At 50.7% G+C, this 25,646-nt stretch overlaps 1 protein-coding gene across 3 annotated transcripts in view; it reads right to left on the reverse strand.

Moving 5' to 3' along the window:
* Nucleotides 1-407: 407 nt before the first annotated feature.
* SLC44A2 (solute carrier family 44 member 2 (CTL2 blood group)) overlaps nucleotides 408-25,646 on the reverse strand; it is a 28,445-nt gene continuing 3,206 nt past the window's right edge. The window contains exons 1-22 of one of the 3 annotated variants that reach the window (XM_030764447.2): nucleotides 14,771-14,901; nucleotides 14,251-14,299; nucleotides 10,947-11,020; nucleotides 10,739-10,823; nucleotides 10,074-10,158; nucleotides 9,766-9,876; nucleotides 9,626-9,686; nucleotides 9,415-9,538; nucleotides 9,212-9,295; nucleotides 9,006-9,118; nucleotides 7,224-7,355; nucleotides 7,026-7,125; nucleotides 6,849-6,941; nucleotides 6,588-6,672; nucleotides 5,715-5,977; nucleotides 5,535-5,629; nucleotides 4,883-4,986; nucleotides 4,704-4,777; nucleotides 4,545-4,615; nucleotides 4,292-4,380; nucleotides 2,572-2,656; nucleotides 408-1,702 (exon numbers count right to left, since the gene is read on the reverse strand). In XM_030764447.2, coding sequence (XP_030620307.1) covers nucleotides 1,596-1,702; nucleotides 2,572-2,656; nucleotides 4,292-4,380; nucleotides 4,545-4,615; nucleotides 4,704-4,777; nucleotides 4,883-4,986; nucleotides 5,535-5,629; nucleotides 5,715-5,977; nucleotides 6,588-6,672; nucleotides 6,849-6,941; nucleotides 7,026-7,125; nucleotides 7,224-7,355; nucleotides 9,006-9,118; nucleotides 9,212-9,295; nucleotides 9,415-9,538; nucleotides 9,626-9,686; nucleotides 9,766-9,876; nucleotides 10,074-10,158; nucleotides 10,739-10,823; nucleotides 10,947-11,020; nucleotides 14,251-14,299; nucleotides 14,771-14,807 — 2,121 coding nt within the window. In that variant the 5' untranslated portion in view covers nucleotides 14,808-14,901 and the 3' untranslated portion in view covers nucleotides 408-1,595. The other 2 variants (XM_030764446.2, XM_022557199.3) reach the window with 2 other exon arrangements.

Here is a 25,646-nt window from a genome sequence, read left to right on the forward strand (position 1 = left end):
GACAGTAAGCGAGCTGGCACCAAGGGGGCAGTAGTGAGCCTCCAGGTTAGCAGGGTTGGGCAGCTTGGCAGGTCTGAAGCCCTTTAGACGAGACTATGGTGCCCAGGTGCCCGGCCAGGGACAAAGCAGGCCTCGGGGCACATGTCCAGGCTGTGTGATGAGGAGGTAGGCAGGTCACTGCCACCTTCTGCAGTCTGAGGATCAGAGCCTAATAAGGGCTATTTGTTCAGGAGAAACCTGAGCCGCCCGCATGGTGGAATTCAGGCGGAGGCCAGCAGACAGAGGCTTCCTGCCCTCCCTCCTTCTCCCTGGGGAGAGTAGCCCCAGATCAGAGGATCCCAGGGAGGTTGAAGCTGGGGTTCCCCCTAACAGCCTCCCACTCCCCCCACAAACACTCCAGGCTCCGGCTCTGTACAATAGGCACTTTATTAGTGGTTGGAATGCAGTTACAAGTAGGGCTGTACGGACAGAATGGGGGAGGGGGCGGCAGGCACTGGAGACAGAAACCCCAGGCTGGGATTTCTCCAGATCCCGGATTGGGATCCTGGATTGGATTGAGCGGGGGGGGGGGGGGGGGGGGGGGGGGGGCGGCTTGGGATATGGCGAAGGGGGAACCAGCACACCCGTTCCCCCCGAGTTCAACAAATTTGGCAAAAGGATCCTCAAGGGGAGGGGACTGGGCGGGGGGAGGGGTCCCCCCATTTGCCCAGGGCATCTGCCCATCTCCCCACTTCCTCTGAAATCATCCCTTGGGTGGATTCAGTTTCTTTTCTCTCTTACAAAGAGAGCTGTGTCAATAACTGGCAGAGAAGGGCGGCGGGGGGCGGCGGGATTCGGCCCAACCTGCCAGCCAGCCTGTTTCCATTAAGCCGCTATTAGCGACCTCCTCCCCCCTGTTCCACACCAGCTTGATCCCAGCCTCCCTCCCCGGACAGCCTGCCTTCTGTGCCAGGAGACACCCCTACCTGGCACACCCCCACCCCAACCCCAACCCTACCCGAGGAGGGGACATCGGAAAGCATTCCTCAGTGGCCCCGTCTCAGCCGTGATGACAGACAGAAAAAAAGCTAACAGACCCTTTAACGCATGTCCAGGTTAAAAAAACAATAATAAATGCCTGCAGCAGCCGGTAACCAGTTGTTCAGCCCCAGAGAAGGGTCCTGGCATCCTGGCCGGAGCAAACGCAAGTGAAAAGTGGACTTCCTGTGGCCACCGTTGCTGCAGACACAAACGCTGTCCTGTCATAAGAGGGGGACAGGAAGCGGAGGGCAGCCCGCAGAGGGCCCTTGCATGTCAGACATCAAGAAGCCTCGCTGGGCTTCTCATCCCGGCCAGTGGGGGCTGGAGAGACTCATCGCACAGTTTTTTTGGGGGGTGGGGGGCGGCCGTGAAAACGCGGACTGGCCCTTGGCATAGGGAGGAGATCCCACAAATCCTCCAGGTTCCCAGAAACTGGTGGTAACTGGATGATGGGGAGGGGCAGGAAGGGGGCGGCAGTGATAGGACTTCAGGTCAGCCCGATGGGCTGGGGGTTCTGACCCAGCTGCCAAGCACCCATTGTGAGACTTCCAGGGAGGGGTAGGAGGGCGGGGCCTTTAGGACTCCACCGGCTTCTTGTTGGCCTTGTTCAAAAGCTTCTTGAGGGTGAGAGACATGAAGTAAGGCCTCTCAGCGGTGCCATCGTTCCTCTCCAGGTCCTCCACTGCGGAGAGAGAGGCCCCAGAGCAGGTGGCATGAGGGGAGCCCACGGGCAGGGGCCTTAGGGGACAGGGTGGGCGGACAGGGGCCACAGAGAAGCCTCAGAGGGTTAGGAAGCAAGACATGCTGGGACTGGAGGGGGCGGACTGGAGCAGGCTGGGAACTCGACACACACACCCACACACCCACACACATGCTCCCCACTCCCAGGCCAGGAAGCCCCACGTGCACCCCCGATCTACAGGGAGGAAACAAGGAGGCCTGCGTGGCCTCCAAGCCAGCCTCCCTCTCTACTCCTCGACTTCGCCCCGCTTCCCCTCCTCCTCCGCACTCTCCTTCAACAGGATGTCTCTCAGCTCGGGCGACATGAAGTAGGGTCGCTCCTGAGAGCCGTCATTCCTTTCCAGGTCCTCACCTGGGCTCCCCCCAGGAACCAGCAGGGGGGGAATGGGGGTGGTCAGGAAGGGAGGGAAAGAGGGAGGCAGGGAAGAACAGGGAAGCCAGCAGGCATGGAGGAGAGGAAGAGAAAGAGAAAACAAAACAAAAAAACACAGACAGATGGAGAGACCAGAGTTAGTGGCAGCCACCGATCCCACCCACCCCGCAACAAAGCCGGAAACTCCAAAGCTGAGGGCCCAGGGGCACAGTGTTCTAGTTGCAGCCTGGACCAGGGGACAACAGGATGGAGAAGCTCTGAGCGCAGGGGGAAGCTGAGAGGGGGCGCGCCAGGGCCCTGCGACGAGGGACAGCCAGGCCCTAGGGGAGGCTGCAGGCACTGGGTTGGCGTGTGTACCCCCATCGGAGGGAGACGTTCTGCCCAGAGGGGAGAAGGGAGTCAGGGCCCAGGAAGGGTGGGGATGAGGGGTTACTCACAGAAACAGAGGAATAGTGTGTCCACACACATGCCGTAGACACTGAAGAAGCCGTGGGCAATCAGGTAGGAGCCGATGATCACCGTCTAGGCAAGGAGAGACAAGCTGTTTCCACCCCAGCTCCTGCTCAGGGCAACCCCCCACTCACCACCACGTCCCTCCCCAGCTGGGGTTATGGCATTTCCCTGCTGATAAGCCCCTCCTCTGGACCTCCCCGGTGGTGCAGTGGTTACGAATCTGCCTGTCGATGCAGCGGACACGGGTTCGATCCCTGGTCCGGGAAGATCCCACATGCCGCGGAGCAACTGAGCCCGCGCACCACAACTACTGAGCCCGCGTGCCACAACTACTGAAGCCTGCGCGCCCTAGAGCCCGTGCTCCGCAACGAGAAGCCACCGCAATTAGAAGCCCGCGCACCACAACGAAGAGTAGCCCCCACTTGCCGCAACTAGAGAAAGCCTGCGCGCAGCAACAAAGACCCAGTGCAGCCAAAAAAAAAAAAAAAAAAAAGCCCCTCCTCTTAGGCCTTCCTCTGGCTGCAATTTTATGCATCTTCAGGGCAAGACAGGTTTAATGCTCACAACCCTACTAGACTGTGTCTATCCCGTTTATAACTATATCCCCAGTTGGGACTTCCCTGGTAGTATAGTGGTTAAGACTCTGCACTTCCACTGCAGGGGATGTGGGTTCGATCCCTGGTCATGGAACTAAGATCCCGCATGCCACGAGATGTGGCCAAAAATATAAATAATTTAAATTTTTTTTGTTAATTTAAAAATAACTATATCCCCAGCAATCTGGAAACTCACGGGGCCTTGGTAGGTACCTGATAAGCATTTATTGACTGAAGTGAGCAGACTTCAGAGAGATGACATAACTTGCCCAGAGTCACTCAGAACTAGCAAATAAAGAACTAAGATAAAAATCGAGGTCACATATATACACTAATGTGTATAAAATAGATAACTAATAAGAACCTGCTGTATAAAAAAATAAATAAAATTCAAAAAAAAAAAATCGAGGTCACTGGGCTCCAAGGCCTGCACTCAGATACTGTACTGCTCTTAGGGTGATGACCTAATCCCTCCATGGCCCCATCACCTCCCTGCCCTTATCTCCACCTCCTTGCCACTTCACTACCTCCACACCAGCCACACTGATTTGCTCACTGTTCCTGGCATAGTCCTGCCTCAGGGCTTCCGTACTTGTTCCCTCTGCCTGGATGTTGCCTGCATCTTCTTCAGATCTTAGGTGTGACATCACTTCCACGGGGAAGCCCCCTGGACTCCCACACCTGCCCACATCCTCCACCACAAGCTCTAACAATTGGTTCCCTGTAATTCTGCCCTGTGGCACACACAAGTTTGCAAGCATGCATCCAATGCGGATCATCATTGGTTAATGTCGATTTACTCCTAAACTGTAAGGCCTTTTTCTTTTTTTTTGGCTGCACGGCATGTGGGATCTTAGTTCCCCGACCAGGGATCGAACCCGTGCCCCCTGCAGTGGAAAAGCGGAGTCCTAACTGCTGGACCGCCAGGGAAGTCCCAAACTGTAAGGCCTTTACAGGTCATGCCTGGAACGTGGTCGGTACTTAATGTTTGTGTCCTGAATTAACAACTCCCTACCTCTGAGCCCCATCCACATCTGTCTAGTCAAAGGAAGCTAGGCAAGTCCCAACATCTTCTCCCCAACCCCTGTCTGTCCCCAAAAGTTCATACCAGTATAGGAACCCAGTAATAATTGAGGGGTGGTGCTGTGTCCTGCACGATCCTTATTCGGTGGGTGAAGAAGAAGAAAGCCAGGATCCCTGGAGAGGGGGAGGAAACCGGGATGGTTGAGGGTTCTGGATACAGGAAATAGCCCCCCTCAAGAAGACCCCAGAGAAGAAGACAGTTATCAGAGAAGATGTGGGGGCCTGACAGCAGCTCACAAGCGGCCCCCAACAGGCTCCCGCAGCTGGACAGCACTCACCCACACTACCCACGATCAGAAGTTTGCCCAACAGGAAGAGGAAGTCGGTAACTTTGTCCAGGACAGCCACCCTGCCGGGGACAGTAGGAAACAGGCGTGAGTGCTGGCTCAGGGCCTGGGGGAGGAGGGAGGTGGCCAGAGGACAGTGTTTTCCCAGACCTGATGATGTTTCTCATGAGGAGGAAGAAGGCGTTTCTGGCTGAGGTGCAGAAGTTGGTGCCGTAGATGGCAATCTGGAGGGAGGTGGGAGGGACGGATCAGGCCCAGTGGGTGGGGAATGAGGGCTCCTCCACCCAGCAGGAGCTGGTGGGTTAGTGCCTGGTCCCAGGCTTACTCACCATGATGTAGGCATTCCTGTTGAGGAATCTAATGAATTTCTCCAGGCACCAGAAGCAGCATTTGAGACAGGTCATGAGGAACTTTGCAAACTTGTTCTCCGCAGCTGGTAGATGAGGGAGAGATGCAGAGGTGGGTGAGAGGAGACCCCACTCGGCCTGGTAGGAGCCCCCTATCTCCTTGTTACACACACTTGCCATAGTCCAGGACCCTTAGAGCCCACCTTCTCAAAGAGATGGGGAGAGGAAACTTGATCCAGGACCTCAGGCCCAGCCTCCAAGACAAGCAGCAGCGACAACCCACACTGCTATCCTGGCCCCGCCTCCAGGGCAGAAGCCAATCCTTGATGCCTCCTTGGCTCCACCCCAAAGTACAACCAATCCCAGCCCAACCCTCTCGTCAGGAACCAGTGGTGGCCCAGTCCTCTTGTTCCCACCCCCTCAGCAGTAAGAACACCCAGTGGGCTCTTTCAGCCACCCCTCCATCACAGGAACCAATCACTCAAGACCCTCAGCCCCACCCTTTCCCCACCATAGGCAGAAACCAATCTCTGTCCTACCACCTTAGCCCCACCCCCCACAAGAACCAATCCTAAGCTGCCCCTCAGCCCCCCCCCCACCTCGGGAGTTACTGCCAACCATCTGTGGGCCATACCTTTCAGGCGCTGATCCAAGTACTCGAGTATCACTCGGATGATCTGCACGATGGCCAGAATGAGGGAGCCGAAGGCCAGAGAGCCTGTGTGATACCTTTGGGCCGAGGGAGTGGTCAGTGGTCCAGCCAGGCCACTCCCACTCCAATTCACCCCTACCCCCAGCCCACCTTGGGCCCCACCTGAGCGCCCGGCCGAAGGCAGAGAAGAGTGGGAAGGCAGGCAGGTCATCCGGCTTGTTCAGGGCCCAGTAGTAGGAGGCGAAGGCGCCAGCTAGCGTGACCTGGCCCAGCGCCAGCACGAAGTTGGCCAGCCAGAAGAACATGAAAGCATTGAAGATCTGCAGGCCCAGCAGGGCCCGGTGGTAAGTCGACTCACCACCGTAGAAGGCGAACTGGCAGTGGGCTCCAGGGCACAGGCGGGATTCATTGGAGGAGGGGAAGGTCTGTGGGAGGGACGCAGAGCCTGGTCACATCATAGGGGCTAGGGGTTCAGAGTGGGCTCTGGGCATCAGGTCAGACCTGTCAGGTAGACCACGAGATGGGACAGGAGTCATGGGGAACAGAGTTAAGTCAAGGAATTGGGGGGTTAGGATAGGGGCTCTCAAAAGGCCTTCTAGAAACAAGATTAGGGATCATCATCCCAATGGGTGTCAGAGAGGCGGGATAAGCTATCTTGGGGATCAATGGAGTGGCCATGTGGACAGATCACAAGTGGCAGAGATCAGTATGAGGACCATGGAAGGCAGGTTAGGGGCTTGTGAAAGGCAAGACGGGGCTCTAAAGGAAGAACTGACCACCACTGGGTTAAGAGAGGGGTGTCGGGGCAGGAAATGAAGTCAAGGGGTGGGGGAAGGTGGGTAGATCAGCACTTAGTGGGTGGGGGGGAGTAGGTGCCAGGCTGGATCTCTTCCTCTCCCTGCCACCCACATCTGGCACAGGACATACGGCAGGCACCAAATGTTTGCTGAATGGTCCCCAAGTGGGGATGAGAGGCCTTCAGATCAACTGTGGGCTGCTAGGGAAAGAGCCACCCCGCCACTTCCGGACACCCACCTCAGGGTTGCAGGTTTTCCCAGCAACTGAGCAAGCGGTGTCATTGAAGATCTTATAGACAGCTTCGTTGGAAGTGGACAGAAAGCTAGAGGCTCATTAAGGAACCCAACGTCTGGGATTAGGGACCACAGGGGCATGTGGAAAAGAATCCATTCCCACACCAGGTTCAGGCTTTGCCCCCAAGATGTAGGTCACCTCCAGGCAAGTGTGGCACTTAGCCCCCAGCCCCGGGGTCAGAGATCAGGGTCTGACGGTGGATACATAGCGGTGCTAGCCCAGTAGGCGATGCAAAGGCACAGCAGGAAGAAGGTGACCAGTGGGTACAGCAAGGAGCACATCACGTATCCCACAGCCCTGGGAGGAGTAGAAACACAGACATCAAGGCCCGAGCAGGCCTGGGACCACCCCAGCCTGACCCCCTGGCACCCCGGCACCCACCTGCTGGCTTCTTTAATGAGTGCAATGGCGATGAGAATTCTCTTCCGTAGAAAGACGAGCAGTAAGATGATAATAACCTCGAGGATGCTCAGAATGATCACTGCGTGGGGGGGGGGGGGCAGAGAGTGATCAAGTCTGCCACCTGCCTGGGCTCCCCACTCCCACCCAGGCCTCACTGAATGGGGAGCTGGGACTCACTGAAGGCCATCCAGGTCTGCCGCAAGTGCAGGTACACGCGGAGGTCCGTCTGGAAGCCAAGGTCCACCAGGGAGATGTCAGAGCCGGCCTCGCCACGCAGTCGAGCGTACTCCATGTAGCAATGAAATATTCCTGCATGGGGAACCACCGTGCTACGACTGACCTCAGCCCTCCGACGGCTCCCGCAACATTACAAAGCATGTACAGCCACACCCATGTAACAGAAACAAAAACCAAGGCTGAGAGGGGCTGCCATCGCTTGCTGCTCCCTCAGGGCCTTTACCTGCTGTTCCTGCTGCCTGGTTCAGTCTCTCCCCAACTGGATCCTCACATCCTCTAGTCCCTGCTCAAATGTCACCTTCTCATGAGACCTTCTGGGATCTCTTCCCCCATTTAGAATCATACCCTCTTACATTCCAATTTCTTAAGGGATCTCTTCCCCCATTTAGAATCATACCCTCTTACATTCCAATTTCTTATCCCCCTTCACAGCTTTGACATCCCAGAGGTTTTCTGGTTTGTTTCTTGCCCATCTTGCCCATACCCTCTGGAATATAAGCTCCACCAAAAGTAAGGATTTGTCCTGTTTTATTCACTGCTGTAAGCCCAGGACCTAGAAGACTGCCCAGAACATAGCAGCCACTCAGTACATGATGGATGAATGAATGAGTGAATAGAAGTCAGGATGCTGTGTGGCCTGAAGCTTTCCTGACCCCTCTGCCATCCTGGAACAATGATTCATGGGTGGGGAGGGAGGACACGGGTGCTAACGTCCAGTGGGGTAGCATTAGGGATTTTCACCATTCCCCTTAGCTCTGGTAGAAGAAAGTTATAAAGTACAGGTAAAGTACAAAAAGCTAGGCACCAAAACGGCCAGCACCCAGCTAGAAACGACTATTAACGAATATTTTGGGAATTCCCTGGCAGTCCACTGGTTAGGACTCCACACTTCCACTGCAGGAGGCATGGGTTCAATCCCTGGTCGGGGAACTAAGATCCCACGTGCTGTGCGGCATGGCCAAAAAAAAAAAAAAAAAATTTTTTTTTTCTAAATGAATATTTTAACATCTTTGTCTCCAGTGTAGGTTGCACATCCAGCATCTTTCCTCTTGGAAAGTTTAAATGAATAAACAGAACGTGAAGCATTGGCTTCTGAGCACTGCCTCTGAGTTCCACAGGCCTCAGGCCCTCCCGCATCTCATCCGCAGACTGTCTTCTTCTCATTAAGTCTCCTAACTAGTAAATACTAATTATCCCCAATTTATAGAGAAGGAAATTGAGGCATGGGGAGGTGGAGTCACTTGCCCAAGGTCACAGAGCAAGGAATTGGCAGAGCCAGCATTTGAACCCTAGGCTTTCTGGTGCCAGAGGATGTGGCCCTAGCCACTGTGCAAAACGGTATACTTTAGAATGCATTTGCTGTCGATGAAATACAGATCCAGTCCTGCTTGGGAAGATTATGATGTAATGGTTGTTTCCAAGTACCTGCTCTCATAAACAATGTTGAGATGAATATCTTCACGAATATTCCAAATAAAAGATGGAGGATGTCGGATGGCTCAGGAGAAGTTTTGTTTTGTTTTTTTTCGGCTGTGCCACACGGCTTGGAGGATCTTAGTTCTCCAACCAGGGGTCAAACCCAGGCCCCATCAGTGGAAGCGCCAAGTCCTAACCACTGGACCGCCAGGGACAGAAGATCCTTGATAGGCCGATGACAGCTCAAAGGGCATAGGCATTTTGCCGACTGTGGGGAGGGGAGGACACAGGGAGGGAGAGACATACCGTAGCCTAGGACCAAAATCACCATGACAATCATCACCCAGACCATAATGCCAGCCAAGAAGCGGAGCAGGACGATGAACAGGAGGCTCAATACCATGGCGATGACCAGGCCTCTGGGGGATAAAATGGGTGCATGAGCGGACCCCACCCGCTCACCAGTCTCAGACAGGGCAGCCCAATGAGGGCTACCTTCCCTCTCAACTTACATGATAATCCAGTACCAGGAGACTGTATAATCTTCGAATATCCGCATGGCCAGCTGCCGGGCCTCCAGGACTCCATTGGCCTTCCTGGGGGAAGGCAGACAAGGCTTTAGGTCGGACCCCGCTCCCTGATTGGGCCAGCCCCAGGGGATACCCTGTCCCACCCAGGAAAATGTGATGTCAGCATGGTGGGTCACAGTCCTCACTTGGCGCCTTCCACCAGCTCTGTGATGTTTTTCCGAAAGCCATGCCCATCCTCATAGGTTGTCTCGTTGCCCACCATGAGGACCCCCTTGTGGCTGTGGATGTCTGGGAAGCACCGCTGGGCCACTGCACAGAGCAGGGGATAGGACCAGTCAGGCTGAGCCCCTGAAACCTCCCCATGCCCCTCCCAAGCTCATGGGACCCCAGACTCACGGGGTTTGCTGGGGGTGAGGACGGCGGGGCAGTCGCCATCTCGGAGGACCTCAGCCACACCCTGCCAAGAGACAGGGAGGGGGTCAATCCTGTGGGCCAGCACTCTCGACCTGCCCCTGCCTGGGCAGTTACCTGCTTACCTTGTTGTTCTGGAAGCCAGGCACACAGAACTGCTTGTAGTACTCAAAGTCCTGGGATCTGTGAGCGTTCAGGTAGGTGAGGTAACGGTCAGGACATTTCTCCACGCAGATCTTGGGGGGGCAGGAGGCAGGGTTTGAGTGGGATCTGGACAGATACCTGATCGCCTCTCAAGACAGAGGTCCCGCCCCCTTCCCCCTATTCACCAGGGAGAGAGAAAGGGCTGGGAGAGAAGCTGCCGCTACAGAGGGAAAAAGGACCTGATGGTGGAAGTGGGGGAAAGGAAAGAGGTGGGGAGGGGACAAGTTACCTGGGGGGTGGGACACTGGAATTCCAGCAGGACCAGGGGGCTGGCACAGTTCACAATGTTGAAATAAAACAGGAAGGGTTTGTTCCTGGGGTTGGGGAAGGGAGATGGAAACTGTCAAGACTTCTCAATCAGCCTATATAGACTATCTTAACGAAAACAACAACAGTAATAACCACAGCAGCAGCAACTCCATGCCAGGTGCTCTTCTAAGCACTGGACATGTGCTGGCTCATCTAACCGTCACAACAGCCCCATGAGAGTGGGACTGTCATGATCCCCATTTCAGAGATAAGGAAAATGAGACCCAGAGAGGTTGAGACACTTGCCGTAGGTCACACAGCCAGGGAATGGCACAGCTTGGATTGAACTTGCTCTTTTACCTCACCTATTCATCACCTGCGGACATCAGATCTGGGACTGTCTCCTGTCTGTCTCTCCCCTAAAATGTGGGCCACCAGAGGACAAGACTTTGAATGTCTCATTTAGTGCTGTGTCCCCAAGGCCTAGAACAGAGGCAGGGGATGGCGGGAGTTTTATAAATACTTGTTGACTGGACTAGTGGATGGATGGAGGCGAGGAAAGCCTAGAACCTTCTCCCCAGTGCTCATGAAGCTCTCCCGCACACTCCTCCCCAGACCCAGCAGGCCCCAAGGAGCCAGACTCACTCATTTTTCGTGCCCTTCTGCCCGCAGAACTCTCCTCGGCTATCAGTGGGGTAGATCACTTTTCGAGGGTCCCCGTGAGTCCAAGCTGTGGAGGGATCCAGAGATGCCGAGGGGCTGCCACTCCTTAGCACCAGCCCCACTTCTGCCCCAGAGGCGGTGGCTTGCCCTTCCACCCTGGAACCCCAATCCCATCCCCTCCTTTGCTCACCTATGATGCCTACAGCCACATAGCCCACAATGGCCAGGAGGAGGAACACACAGCAAATGACGTCTGTGCAGCCTCTGGGGAGCAAGAGACCGTGTCAGTGGTGGGAGTACTGGTGCCCTGGATATCATGGACCCATCCTGCCTTGTACACATATATAGGTATGTGTTATTTGGACACATGTTCCTGAGCGGTACCAATGCTGTGCCAAAGGGCACGTGCATTTTAAATATTAATACCTTTCATTGCAGCACTATTTACAAAAGCCAAGATATGGAAGCAACCTAAGTGCCATCCATAGATCAATGGGTAAAGATGGGGTGTGTATGCATACAATAGAATATTACTCAGCCCCCCATAAAGGATGAAATCTTGCCATTTGCGGCAGCAGGGAATAGATCTGGAGGATATTCTGCTACGTGAAATAAGTCAGACAGAGAAACAAATAACGTATGCTTTCACTTATATGTGGAATCTAAAAAAATGAAACAAATGAACCAACAAACAGAAACAGACTCATAGATGCAGAGAACAAACTGGCAGTTGTCAGACTAGAGGTGGGTGGGGGATGGACGAAACAGGTAGAGGGGATTAAGAGGTACAAATTTCCAACTACAAAATAAATAAGTCATAGGGATGTAATATACACATAGGGGATACAGTCAGTAATACTGTAACAACTTTGGGGACTTCCCTTGTGGTGCAGTGGATAAGACTCCATGCTCCCAATACAGGGGCCCCGGGTTCGATCCCTGGTCAGGAAACTAGATCTCACATGCATGCCACAACTAAGAGTTTGCATGCCACAACTAAGGAACCCTGGAGCCACAACTAAGGAGCCCACATGCTGCAACTAAGGAGCCGACGAGCTGCAACTAAGGAGCCCACCTGCCATAACTAAGACCTAGCACAACCAAATAAATAAATAAATATTTTAAAAAAATATATTGTAACAACTTTGTATGGTGATGGGTGGTAACTGGTCTGATTGCAGTGATCATTTCATGATGTATAAAAATACCAAATTACTATGTTGCACACCTGAAACTAATATAACATTGTATATTAATTATAACTCAATAAAAAAAACTAAAAAATAAATTTTAATACCTCATGCTACACTGTCCTCAAAGCAGGTTGCAGCAATGTTCAGCTCTCTTTTGATTAAGTGCCCATTTCCCTACATCCTTACCAGCATAGCATATTAATGTTTTTTTTTATATTAATGTTTTTTAAAAGTGAAGCTATTTTGTGGTGATCAGTTTGTAATTTATAGAAATACTGAATCACTATGCTGTGCACCAGGAACTAACATAGTGATGTAGGTCAATTATACTTCAAAAACTAACTGGGAAGAGATATGGGAATATATGTATAACTGATTCACTTTGTTATAAAGCAGAAACTAACACACCATTGTAAAGCAATTATACTCCAATAAAGATGTAAAAAAAAAAAATAACTAACTCATAGAAAAAGATATCAGATTTGTGGCTACCAGAGGTGGCAGCTGGGGGGTGGAAGGGGGCATTGGATGAAGGTATTCAAAAGGTACAAACTTCCAATTATAAGGTAAATAAGTGATGTAATGTACACACGGTAAATATAATGTTGTATGATATATGTGAAAGTTGTTAAGAGAGGAAATTTTAAGAGTTCTCATCACAAGGAAAAGTTATTTTTTTCTTCTTCTTTTCTTTCATATCTATATGAGATCATGGATGTTCACTAAACTTTTTGTGGTAATCATTTCATGATATATGTAAATCAAATCATTAGGCTGGGGCTTCCCTGGTGGCGCAGTGGTTGAGAATCTGCCTGCCAATGCAGGGACACAGGTTCAAGCCCCGGTCTGGGAAGATCCCACATGCTGCTGAGCAAGTAAGCCCATGCGCCACGACTACTGAGCCTGTGCTCTAGAGCCCGCGAGCCACAACTACTGAGCCCACATGCCACAACTACTGAAGCCTGTGCGCCTAGAGCCCGTGCTCCACAAGAGAAGCCCTCGCAATGAGAAGCCCGCGTGCCACAACGAAGAGTAGCCCCCACTCCGCAACCAAGAGTAGCCCCCGCTCGAGGGAACTAGAGAAAGTCCGCGCACAGCAACACAGACCCAACGCAGCCAAAAATTTTTTAAAAATTTTTTAAATTAAAAAATCATTATGCTGTACACCTTAAACTTATTCAGTACTGTATATCAATTATATCTCAATAAAACTGGAAGAAAAAACGAAAACAAAAACCCATAAGTTTCACCAACCATGTTAGCACTTACTAAAAAGAAAAAATTAAACTATTATCATAAGATTAAATATGAACATGATAAAATTTAAACCACACAGGAATGTACATAACCAAGAACTGTCTCCCACATAACCCTCCTCTCCAGGAGTAACCTGTGTTAATGATTTCTAGTGAGTTCTTTATTCACTGGTACAAATGTTTTCCAAAAAAACTTTTTTTGGTTAACTCAAGTATGATTATGATACACCCACTATTTGTGTCTTGTTTTTTTCACTAATATATTGAGAGGGATCCAAGTGACTATTTATAAAGGCTCTTGTACATTTTAACAGCTGTGTAATAAAATAACCTAAAGATGCACTGTAATGTATCTAACTAGTTCCAAGAGATGCAACTCAGATTGTTGGTTTTTGCCATTTTCAAAAAGGCAGCATTATCATACAATTTTGCCCATCTATGCACGGTGTACTGGGAGAATTTTTTTCATAGAATTTTAATCTCTGGAACAAACAACTGTACATCAAAAAAAAAGAAAAAGTCGTATTTCCAAATTCCCTTCAAAAAAGACTGTATCAATTAGTTTCAGAGCAGAATATGTGTCAATCTTTTTTTTAAAATTGAGGTAACATTGATTTATAACATTATGTAAGTTTCATGTGTACAACATTATATTTCTACTTCTGTATACCCTAGTGTGTCAATCTTTTTAGCCTCTGCCAATCTGTGATGGGGAAATTCTGTTTGGTTACTGTTTTAAATTACATTCCTTTACTTTCCAGTGAGTTTGAGCATTTCTCCATAACTCCACTGTTAACAGTATTTCTTGTTCTATAAATGATCTGTTCCAGTCTTTTGCCTGAACTTTAAAAATTCATTTGTAAAGACTTTGTATATTAAGGAAATTCCTTTATCGTTCTTTTATCATTCTTTTAACTTCTTTTATCGTTAAGTTGCAAATATTTATCACCAGGTTGTTGGAGTACAAATGTGGAGGTGTGTAAAGAAACGGGTGGAGGCAGTGTTAGTAGAGACCCCTCCCCTCTCAGGAACCCAGACGGCTTACCTGTTGTAAATGGGTCCTTTGAAGGTGGGGTCATACTTCTGTGGTGTTCCTGAAATTCAGCAAGATTGAGCTGAGTGATCCAAGATGAGGGTGGCAGACCACCCTTCCCCAGATGTTCCTAGGGGTGTCTTGGCCACGGAGAAGTAAGATTCAGAGATCCTGAGGGTTTTCTGTGAACAGCCCGATTTATCACCTGACGACCACTCACTGGGAGGGGGCTGGAAAAAAGGCTACCAGCGAGCCCGGTGGAGAGGGGAGAGTCCAAGGTGGGATCTGGAGATGGTTCTCACAGGAGTCCTGGGGAGGCTGCGAGGACAGACCCTTCGGATGAGGGAGTTTGGAGGGACCTCTGGGCGGGCGTTGGGGTGAAGGGTGCTGCCAGGTGACGATGGGGGGTTGGGGGGGTACAGGCAGAGATCTGCAATTCCGCTCCTCCCTCGTCCCCCCATCCCGGGTCCTCCCGCTGCCCCCTCCCCCTCCAAGTTGCCAGGCCCGGGCGCGGGAGCGGGGCACTGCCTACCGTGCTTCCCGTAGTAATGCTGCCGCTCGCCCCCCATCCCTGCGGGCGCCCTGCCCCGACGACCCACTGACGGCTCGCGCTCCCTCTCTGCCCTCGGGTCCAGACGCGCAGGAGTCCCGAGGGAGGGACCGAGGGACCGACGGACGGCGGCCCCTCCCAGCAGAGCCAGGCGGGGCGGCCCAAACCGGTCAGACCGGCCCTAGCAGAGCTGCTGCCTCGGACGGACTGGACCACGGAACGGAGGGAGGGAGGAGAGGACGGGGCGGGGCGGCAGCTGCTCCAGTCACTCACCCGCAGCCCGATTTAGCCCTCTCCGCAGCCCCCCCCCGCCGCCCAGCCCCCACCCGGGGAACTCTGTGGCTTCACTCTGTGGCTTCACCCTGCGGCCTGGGCTAGCCCCCTGCCCCCAACCAGGCGACACCGCCCTAGAACATCTCTCAACCCTGGAAAGCGTCTAATTACTGTCCCATTCTCCAGGTATGGAAACTGAGGCATAGGGAGGTCAGTGTCTAGCCAGGCACAGCAAAACGGGCAGCTGGCTTAACCCGAACAACCAATGACAGAGTATTTGGGCTGAAAACTCTCCAACCTGTGGATGCATTTTTTTAAAAAGTAAATGCCAACAGTTAAATATTGGGACAGTCCATATAAAAATCCACATCCCTGTCTCTGGAAAACTGCCAAATTAGGACTGACAGCCCCCAGTGCCACATCCCTTTCTGGCATTGCCCCCAGCTGGTCCCTTTGTGGCCCCCAAGGCTACACACCTCAGCTCACCACCCTTGCACACTTTCACTGTAGATAATCCTGAAGCCACTGTTTTGAAGAACACGTATTTATTGAGCGCCTATTGGGTACAGTGGCATGTGAGAGACCCAGTCTTGTGGGTCTGCTCTTGTGGAGCTGATATCCTACCAGGTGGCCCTGGATTTGAATGTTCCTGCCCCATCTGAGCCTGAGGATACTCAGGCCAGGGCCTTACCTTCTCTGAGCCTCGGCTTCCTCAACTGTGAAATGGGTCTAAAGCATAAAACCAAAACCAGCCAAAGACCAGGCATGGGATACCAAGAAGTATACAGTTGGCATGGATGCAGTATATTGTCAGTGTAGAAATACTCAGTTGATATGGATGTATACAGTAGGTATGGGGGTACTGCCAGCATGGGGTATATGGCCCACATGGAGGTATACAATTCGGGGTGTTTAATCAGTGTGGGGTGTACAGTAGGGGTAGCGGTATACAGCTGGTGTGAGGGTACACAGCATAGCATTCCCAGTCAGCTGGCTACACCCCCTACACCAACCATCCACCCCTGCGCCAGCTGTATACTCTCTTGATCACGTGCCTGTTCAAACTGCTATCTCCCAACAGCCCTTGGGGCCAGTTGTATACTTCATAGTACAACCAGCTCTACAGGTGACATGGCATGATACAGTCGGCGTCAGGGTGTAGTCAGCAGGAAGAGATATCCAGTGTGAAGCACACAGCCAGCATGGGGTTATAAGAGAACAGTTGGTGCTCAATACTCGTACCTGCTGCCTCAGAGTCAGGCACCCCCTGATGGGACTCTGGTCACCAACTCAGCTTGTGCCTAGAGAAATGTCACACCACCCCCACAGTGGCGTCTAGCTGTGGAGGCCCCACCTACCCCCTGGCCCACAGGCTTCAGCAAACAGGCGAGGCCCAAGGCTCCAAGCCATGCCCTTGGGTGACCAGGCCTCCCAAAGTAGCCCTGTAGTTGTCACAGTCCCTGCCAGCCCAAAGGCTGGCTGGTCCCACCCCGCCCAGTGCAAGCAGTGCCCAGGCCACAGCCTCTCTCTTCCCAGATACGCTAGGTCCCCTGGGAACACTCTTGCAAACTCCGGCCTTCAGCCACCAGCTCCGCCCTGATGATGCTCAAATATGGGTCCCTGGGGAGGGCCTCACTCCTGAGCAGCTCGACCCTGTGACACCTGCCCCCCAGCACCCTACATGGGGGTCTCATGGGCACCTCCCACTCAGCATGACCACATCGAGCCCCCATTGTCCCCCCAAGCTGCTCTGTCCTCCTGAGTGCTTAGGCTGGAAACCTGGGACACGTCTCTCTTTGCTTCACATCAGCTTTGCCTTCAGAATCTATTCAGGATCCAACCACTCTCACCCCATTTGGCTCCCACCCTTGTCACACGGCTGTCGTCTCCTGCCTGGACAGTGCAGGTGCCTCCACCCTGGTGTCTCAGCTCCCACACTTGTCCCCCACTGTCCACTCCCCCACAGGGACCAGAGGAGCCTGTGGACACCTGAGTCAGGGCACTCCCTCCTCTGCCCCGAACACTCTATGGCTCCCATAAGCCCAAATCCTCACCATTCCCACAAGGCCCTGCCTGCTCTACCCTGTCCCCTCCTCCCTGCCTTCACGCCTCCCACTCTCCCCTTTCCTTGCTCTGTTCCAGCCTCACTGGCACCCTGGTTATACTGTAGGTTATACTGGTTACACTGTATACTGTTTTTTAAACTTTTTCACATTTATTAAAGGTTTTGACCATGAGGGCTTCATAAAATGTCAAGAAATTCTATTTGCCATCTAACCATCTACTTCTAAATAGGGGACAAACACTAGTATAGTGACTGTTTTAACGTGGAAAACTTTTTAAATTTTTTGAGAAAAGAATGATGCATATATATATTTATTTCAACCCCCAAAATATTCCAGCAAAAAAATCGGGGGAGTTTGGGCTGGGTCTCCTTCAATGGGCATCTGTTGCCCAGGAGGATGGTGGACTTGCCCTCACCCAGGCCACCACCGGCCCATGTCCCCCCTGATTAGACTATAAACTCACCAGACACAGTCTCACCTCAGGACCTTTGCTCTGGCTGTTCCCTCTCCCTGGAAAGCTCTTCCCTGAGACAGCCATTTGGCTCCACCTCCTGCAAGCTCAAACATCACCTCCTCAGAGAGGCTTTCTCTGACCATCCTGTCTAAAACAGCACCCTTGAGGGGAAGAGGTTAAGAATCCTCCTGCCAATGAAGGGACACGGGCTCGAGCCCTGGTCTGGGAAGATCCCACATGCTGTGGAGCAACTAAGCCCGTGCGCTACAACTACTGAGCCTGTGCTCTAGAGCCCACGTGCCACATCTACTGAGCCCGCGAGCTACAACTACTGAGCCCGCAAGCCTGGAGCCCGTGCTCGGCAACGAGAGAAGCCACCACAATAAGAAGCCCGCGCACCACAACAAAGAGTAGCCCCCGCTCGCCGCAACTAGAGAAAGCCTGCGCACAGCAGCGAAGACCCAGTGCAGGCAAAAATAAAAATAAATAAAATAAATAATTTAAAAAAATAAAATAAAACAGCACCCTTTCCCCCTTCTCTCCTGTTACCCTATTTTATTTTGTTTCTGACTCATTTACACATTGACTATTGTCTGCCCCCATGTCTGTTTGCTGCACAAGGGCAGGGATTTATGTCTGTTTTGTTCATAACTTTGCCCCCAGCGCCCAGCATAGCATCTGGCACAAGACAGGCACTCAGTCAGAGTTTGTTAAATGAATAACCATGATATATAATCCATGTATAATACAGCTAAAACTGAAAATAAAAATGCAGCTTTGAGTTTTCCAGGTGCACGTATTTAAAAAATTAATTTTCGAAGTTTATACATATAAGAATTGAATACATGATAAATGTGGAATTTCCAGTTGGCAGGGAAAGGATAAATCAGTCAGTAGCCTTCACTGTTCATTTGGAAGAAGATAAAGTTAACTCCACTCCCACCACATAGCAAAACAAATTCCACGTGGATTAATCATGCAAATATATAAAACTCAAAACTATGACAAGTAGGATGGGAAAACACAAGAGCATACTTCTACCATCTGATAGCAGGTGAGACAGGTAAGGTGGGTGGGGGAAGAGCGAAAGGAGTGCCGGAAGTTTCTTACGTCGGCCAAACTGGCAGTGGGAACCATCAGATAAGAACAGCTGGGGCTGGGACTTCCCTGGCAGTCCAGCGGTTAAGAACCAAGGAATATCTTTCAGACACTGGCGCCGAGCTCTTTACAATACGGGTGATCCTATCAACAACCCATTTTAGGGAATTGCCTGGCGGTCCAGTGGTTAGGACTCAGCGCTTTCACTGCCGAGGGTCCAGGTTCAATCCCTGGTCGGGGATCTAAGATCCCACAAGCCGCACGGTGCAGCCAAAACACATCAATTTTACAGCGGAGGAAACCGAGGCTCACGGAGAGGAAGTGGCTCCCCCAGTCACCAAGCAACAAGTGGTCAGTCCCTACTCCAATTTTGATGAATTAGTGGGAGCCACTGAGGGTGTCTGAACAGGAGCATGATGAGGCCGGGCTGGGGAGGGGAAGACACATGGGGAAGTTTCAGACAGCTCTCAGGGAAATTGGTGGCCGTGGATGGGACAGATGGGCTATGGCCTTCCTGTGTGAACTTGAGTTATCCCTCTTTGAGATGGAACTAAAGAAGCAGAGAGGCACCTGGTGTAGCCTTGGCTCAGGGCATTGCCTTGTGGGTGGCTCAGGAAATATAAGAGGGAACAATGGTACTGTCATCTGATGGGTTCCATTAACTCATTTTAACATTAGCCAAGTGGGGACGGAGGGAGGGGCAAGGCAAATACTAATGGTTTGATAATTGAGCCTGAGGATGGAAACTTGCTGAATCTTTGCAAAAATGCTGCAAAATAATAACAGTGGAATGCCCCAGTGCCTCCATATTTCTGACCCGTTTACTGTGTGCCAGGCACTTTTCTAAAACGTTACACGGTTTACCTCAGCTCACCCTTATAGCAACTTTGTGAGGTTGATCCCATCATTACCCCCATTTGACAGATGCAGAAACTGAGGCCCAGAGAGAAACACATGCTGGTGGCCACAAAGATGGTGAGCAACAGAGCTGGGCCACCCAGCTCCTGAGTTAGTGTTTTCTATGGCTGCTGTAAGTAATTAACACCAACTTGGTGGTTCAAAACACAAATTTATTATCTTATGGTTCTAGAGATCAGATGTCCAAAGTGAATCTCACTAGGCTAAAATCAGGGTGCTGGCCGGGCTGCGTTTCCTTGCCTATTCCAGCTTCTAGAAGCCTCCCTCATTCCTCGGCTCGTGGCCTCCTCCTCCATCCTCAAAGCCAGCATTCTCATTAAGCCCACATCCGCTTCCATTGCTACATCTTCTCCTGACTCCCCTGCCTCCCTCTTTTCTTCTTTGTGGCCACACCGCGTGGCATGCAGGATCTTAGTTCCCTGACCAAGGATCGAACACACGCCCCCTGCAGTGGAAGCGCAGAGACTTAACCACTGGACAGCCAGGGAAGTCCCCCTCTTTTCTTTATAAGGACCCTTGTCCTTGGGGCCACCTGGATAATACAGAATAATCTCCCCATCTCATGATCCTAAATTTAGTCCCATCTGCAAAGTGCCTTATGCGTGTATGGTAACATATTCATAGGTTCCAGGAACTAGGACATGGACGTCTTTTGGGGGGACCATTATCCTGCCTACCACAGCGTCTTTTTTTTTTCTTTTGACGTGGACCATTTTTAAAGTCTTTATTGAACTTGTTACAATATTGCTTCTGTTTTATGTTTTGGTTTTCTGGCTGCAAAGCATGTGGGATCTTAGCTCCCCGACCAGGGATCGAACCCACACCCCCTGCACTGGAAGGTGAAGTCTTAACCACTGGACAGCCAGGGAAGTCCCTACCACGGTGTCTTAACCATTTAGGCCAGGGGTTGACAAACCATCCGTCCCCTGTGGGGCAAATCCATCCACCATGCTTTCATATGGCTCAGCACTAGGAATGGTCTTTCCATTAAGTGGCTGAAAAACATCAAAGGAAGACTATTTTGTCATGTGAAACTCAAATGTCAGTGGCTATAAATCAAGTTTGCTTGGCACACAGCCAGCTCATTCGTTTTCATATTGTTTTTTTTTTTTAACAAATTTATTTTGTTTATTTTTGGCTGCATTGGGTCTTCATTGCTGTGCCCGGGCTTTCTCTAATTGTGGCAAGCAGGGGCTACTCTTCATTGCCGTGCACGTGCTTCTCATTGCGGTGGCTTCTCTTGTTGCAGAGCACGGGCTCTAAGCACGCGGGCTTCAGTAGCTGTGGCACGAGGGCTCAGTAATTGTGGCTCGCGGGCTCTAGAGAGCAGGCTCCAATGGTTGTGGCGCACGGGTTTAGTTGCTCCGTGGTTTGTGGGATCTTCTCAGACCAGGGCTCGAACCCGTGTCCCCTGCATTGGCAGGCGGATTCTTAACCACTGCACCACCAGGGAAGTCCCCGTTTTCGTATTGTTGACGGCTGCTTGCTTTCATGTTGTCTGTGGTCTATGGCAGACTCGAGTAGCAGGCATAGATTGTATGTGAAAATATTGACTCTCTGGCCCTTTACAGAAGTTCGCTGCCCCCTGGTCTCTAAGCCATCAACCCACACGTGTTGAGCCCAAGTCTGTGCCAGCATGTTTCATGTGCTCTGCTTATAACAACCGGCAGTGGTAAAGGCATGTCATCCATTCCCGGTAATGTGGGTGGGGAAATTGACAAGCCCTTTCCCTCTCCAGGCTAACGTTTTCCTGTGTGGAGAATGGGACTCATCCTTGCATTTACTGGTAGCTGTTGCCAGGGCTTGGTGCTCAAAAAGCACTTAGCACAGGTCTGGGGTACAAGGCTTTAAGGAATGGTAACCAGGGGAATTCCCTGGTGGTCCAGTGGTTGGGACTCGCTTTCACTGCCGAGGGCTCGGGTTTGATCCCTGGTCAGGGAACTAAGATCCCGCAAGCCACGGCACAGCCAAAAGAAAACAAAAAAATAAGAAAAAAGAAATGCTAACCAGGAGCACGGTACCATTTGACAGAGGGGGCAAACTGAGGCCACGTGCTCAGACCACATAGCTGGTGAGGGATGGAGCTCTGAATCAAACCAAGGTCCCTCTGGCTCCAACCCAGGCCTTTTGTGGGCAGATACTGGCAGAGGCAGAGCTGAAGATGTGACAGTGGTGGGGGAGAAGGCATGGGAAAGTCGGACCGTTAGACCAGGATCGGGGAGGGGAGGCGGCCGTTGGGTCCCAGCCTTGCTGAGTACGAAGGCCGGCCCACCGGGTTCAGTGGGTGTAGGAGATAAGGAAACAGATACAAGCTACCCAGTCACAATGCTCGTGCCAGGACATCAAGTGCCACCCAGTCTGAGGCTTCTGGATACAGGCCAAGTCCCCAAAGCCTACAACAGCCAAAGGCCTCGCCCATGCAGCCAGGCCAGCTCACCACTGCCTTCCCAGAAATCTCTGCCTGGGTAATAGGCATCCCAGCTGCCCAGAAAAATCCCTTTGACAAAAGGTTGGGGTAGGAAAGCTAGAAGTGATTCTACTGGCCACCATGATAGGACCAAAGATAGAGCACCTGCTGTGTGCCGGGCACCAAAGCAGTTATTTCCTTCTAGGAATCCATTTTATCCTTTCAACGAGGCTCTGAGGACAGATGGCACAATGAAGAAATGGAGGCACAGAGATGCTTTGTGACTTGTCTGAAATCACACAGCTGGCAGGAGCTGAGATTTTGAACTCTGGTCCTGACACCATGCTCTTTTTTTTTTTTTTTTTTCCAAAAATTTTTTCAATTGTTTTTGGTCGCACTGCGAGGCTTGTGGGATCTTAGTTCCCTGACCAGGGATCGAACCCAGGCCCTCCCTTGGCAGTGAAAGCGCAGAGTCCTAACCACTGGACTGCCAGGGAATTCTCTCAATTTTTATTTTATATTGGAGTATAGTTGATTAACAATGTTGTGTTAGTTTCAGGTGTACAGCGGAATGATTCCATTATACATATACACCTATCTATTCTTTTTCAAATTCTTTTCCCATTTAGGTTATTACACAGTATTGAGCAGAGTTCCTTGTTGGTTATCTATACCATGCTCTTGAAATGTGTGCTCTGTGAATAACTCCGATTAACTAAGCATTTACTGTAGACCCAGCTCTGAGCTAAGCGCTATACCCACATGAGTTCACTGAACCCTTGAGGCAGCCCCGAGAGGGAGCTGATACTGTCATTAACCCCATTTTCTGGATGGAGAAATTGAGGCTCAGATATGCAAAAGGTACAGATATGAAAGGTTCAGGGATACTAAAGGTCTCTGCAAGTACAGAGCTAGAAGAACGGAGCTGGGACTGGAACGGAGCCAATCCTGGGTTCCAGGACCTGGCTGAGAGTCAGAACTCTGCTTAACTTTTTTGTAGATGTGTTCATTTATTTAGCACCTTGCTACAAGGCGATTCATGTCCCTTGACTAGCGCTATCACCTCTGGTCTGGTTTCCTGGCTTCTGCCATTGCACCCCAGAAAGGCCAGGGGGTACCTGTGAACCCCTGAGTCAGGCTAGGTCCCTCCTCTGCTCAGAACTCAATGACTCCCACCTCTCTCAGAACGGAAACCCAGGGAATTCCCTGGCAGTCCAGTGGTCTAGTGGTTAGGACTTTGCACTTTCACTGCCCAGGTTCAATCCCTGGTGGGGGGAACAAAGATTCTGTAAGCCACGTGGCACGGCCAAAAAAAAAAAAAAAAAAGAACAGAAGCCCAAGTCCTCCCATGATCCACAAAGCCCTGTACACTCTGCCCATCCCCTCTCCGCCCCCACCTCCTCCCATTCTACCCCCTTGATCTCTCCACTCCAGCCACACGCGCCTCTTGGCTGCTCCTCAAACACACCAGACACGCTCCAGCCCCAGGGCCTTTGCACATGCCTTGCCCACTGCCTGAAACATTCTATCCAGCTCCCTCTCTCACTCCTCTGGTCACCTCAGTATGACCTTCTCTGATCCTGTTTGAAATTTTAAACCCTGCTTCCAGGCCCTATAGATCACGCCTATCCCTCCCTGCTGCTAAACTTTTCTCCAGAGCACCTTCTCTGACATTGTGAGAATCTTCCCCATTCATCTTAGTATCTTGTCTGGGTTCCTTTCTACAATTTCAGCTTGACAAGTGCTGGATCTCCAGGGTCTAGGACAGAACCTGGCACATGGTACCTGCACAATAAATGTTTGCTGAAGGAAGTTATGAATGAACTTGCTTATGTTAAGTAAACTGTATGCTTATCAAGACTAAAACAAAAAAAAACTTCAGGCAGAACAAGCCTTTGGACTAAGAAAAATTCCTCTCCCTCTCACCCCTGGCCCAGAGCCCTCACTTCCTCTCCCTGGGGGCAGTTCCTCTCACTGGTTTCCCTTCTAGACACTGTCCACAGGGCACATACCTAAGCAGATTTCTAGATGTTTATCCCTCATCCCCCCTGTTTTGTTACCTGTTCCTCACTTTGCTATTTCACAAACTAACATAATTAGACATTGTTTTGCAACTGCAAGGCTCTTCATCTCACAAGGGAACATAGTAGCCCACCCTAGGAACAGTACCCTTTCTCATTAAACCAGCCTGAGGAGCTTTAAAAATATACAGATGCCACACATACACACAGAAATAAATAGTCTAAGCTCTGGAAAGAGTCTTCTTGGCTGTCTTACCTCTGGGGTGAGGACAGCTAGCTGAGGGTATGTGAAGGGTTCTTTCACTTGGAAAGCTAAAATCTTCTATGCGGTTGAGGGCTTATTTTTAATTTTCAGCCCTTACCCCCAGCCCAGCAGAGAGAATATATTACTTTTGTTATAAAAGAACTTCAAATCCTGTTTTAAAATAATCCTCCCTGGGAAATCCCTGGTTGTCCAGTGGTTAGGACTTGGCACTTTCACTGCCGTGGCCCAGGTTCAATCCCTGGTGGGGGAACTAAGATCCCGCAAGCTGCGTGGTGTGGTCAAAATAATAATAATAATTATAATTATTATTATTATTCTCCCATTGGGGATTGACTGGGAAGGGGCAGGAGAGAACTTTCTGGAGTGATGAGAAGGTTCTTACAACAGATCTACAAATTTTTTCTAAGGGCCAGGTATTAAAAATTATAAGCTTTCTGGTTCAAATGTCATCTCTATCACATATTCTTCTAAGAACGCTTTAAAAATACAAGAGCCATTCTTAGTCCATTGGCTTTACAAAAACAGGCCACAGTGCAACAATGTAATAACAATACCTTATACTACTGAGCTATACCCTTAAAAATGGTTTAGATGGTAAATTTTATGTTATGTATTTTACCACAAAAATTTAAAAAAATATATTAATAACGATAGGCGCTCGGGCTTCCCTGGTGGCACAGTGGTTAAGAATCCGCCTGCCAATGCAGGAGATACGGGTTCGAGCCCTGGTCGGGTAAGATCCCACATGCCGCTGAGCAATGAAGCCCGTGCGCCACAACTACTGAGCCTGCACTCTAGAGCCTGCGAGCCACAACTACTGAACCTGCACGCCTAGAGCCCGTGCTCCGCAACAAGAAAAGCCACCGCAATGAGAAGCCCATGCACTGCAAGGAAGAGTAGCCCCCGCTCGCTACAACTAAAGAAAGCCCGAGTGCAGCAACGAAGACCAAACGCAGCCAAAAAGAGAAAAACAAATACCGTATGCAGCCAAAAATAAAATTAAAAAAATAAAAACAAAAAAATAAAAAAAAAATAATGATAGGCCCTCCTTGGGCATGAGGGGATTCAGGAAGCTGGTAATATTTTTTACCTGATCTAGATGCTGGTTACCTCATACATTTAGAATCTATACCCTTTTACGTATGAATTTTCTACTTCAATAAAAACTTTAGGGAGTTCTCTGGTGGCCTAGTGGTTAGGATTTGGTGCTGTCACTGCTATGGCCCAGATTTGATCCCTGGTCGGGGAACTGAGATCCTGCAAGCTACACGGCAGGGCCAAAATATATTAAATAAATAAAATGAAATTTCATCTTAAAAAAAATGTTTAAAATATTCCGCTTGATTGGTTCAATAT

This window comes from Delphinapterus leucas, unplaced genomic scaffold, assembly GCF_059928025.1.
Source record: "Delphinapterus leucas isolate spDelLeu-1000000601 "Yukka" unplaced genomic scaffold, BTC_Dleu_Yukka2 spDelLeu_asBTCV2_sq25, whole genome shotgun sequence".
Taxonomy (NCBI): domain Eukaryota; kingdom Metazoa; phylum Chordata; class Mammalia; order Artiodactyla; family Monodontidae; genus Delphinapterus; species Delphinapterus leucas.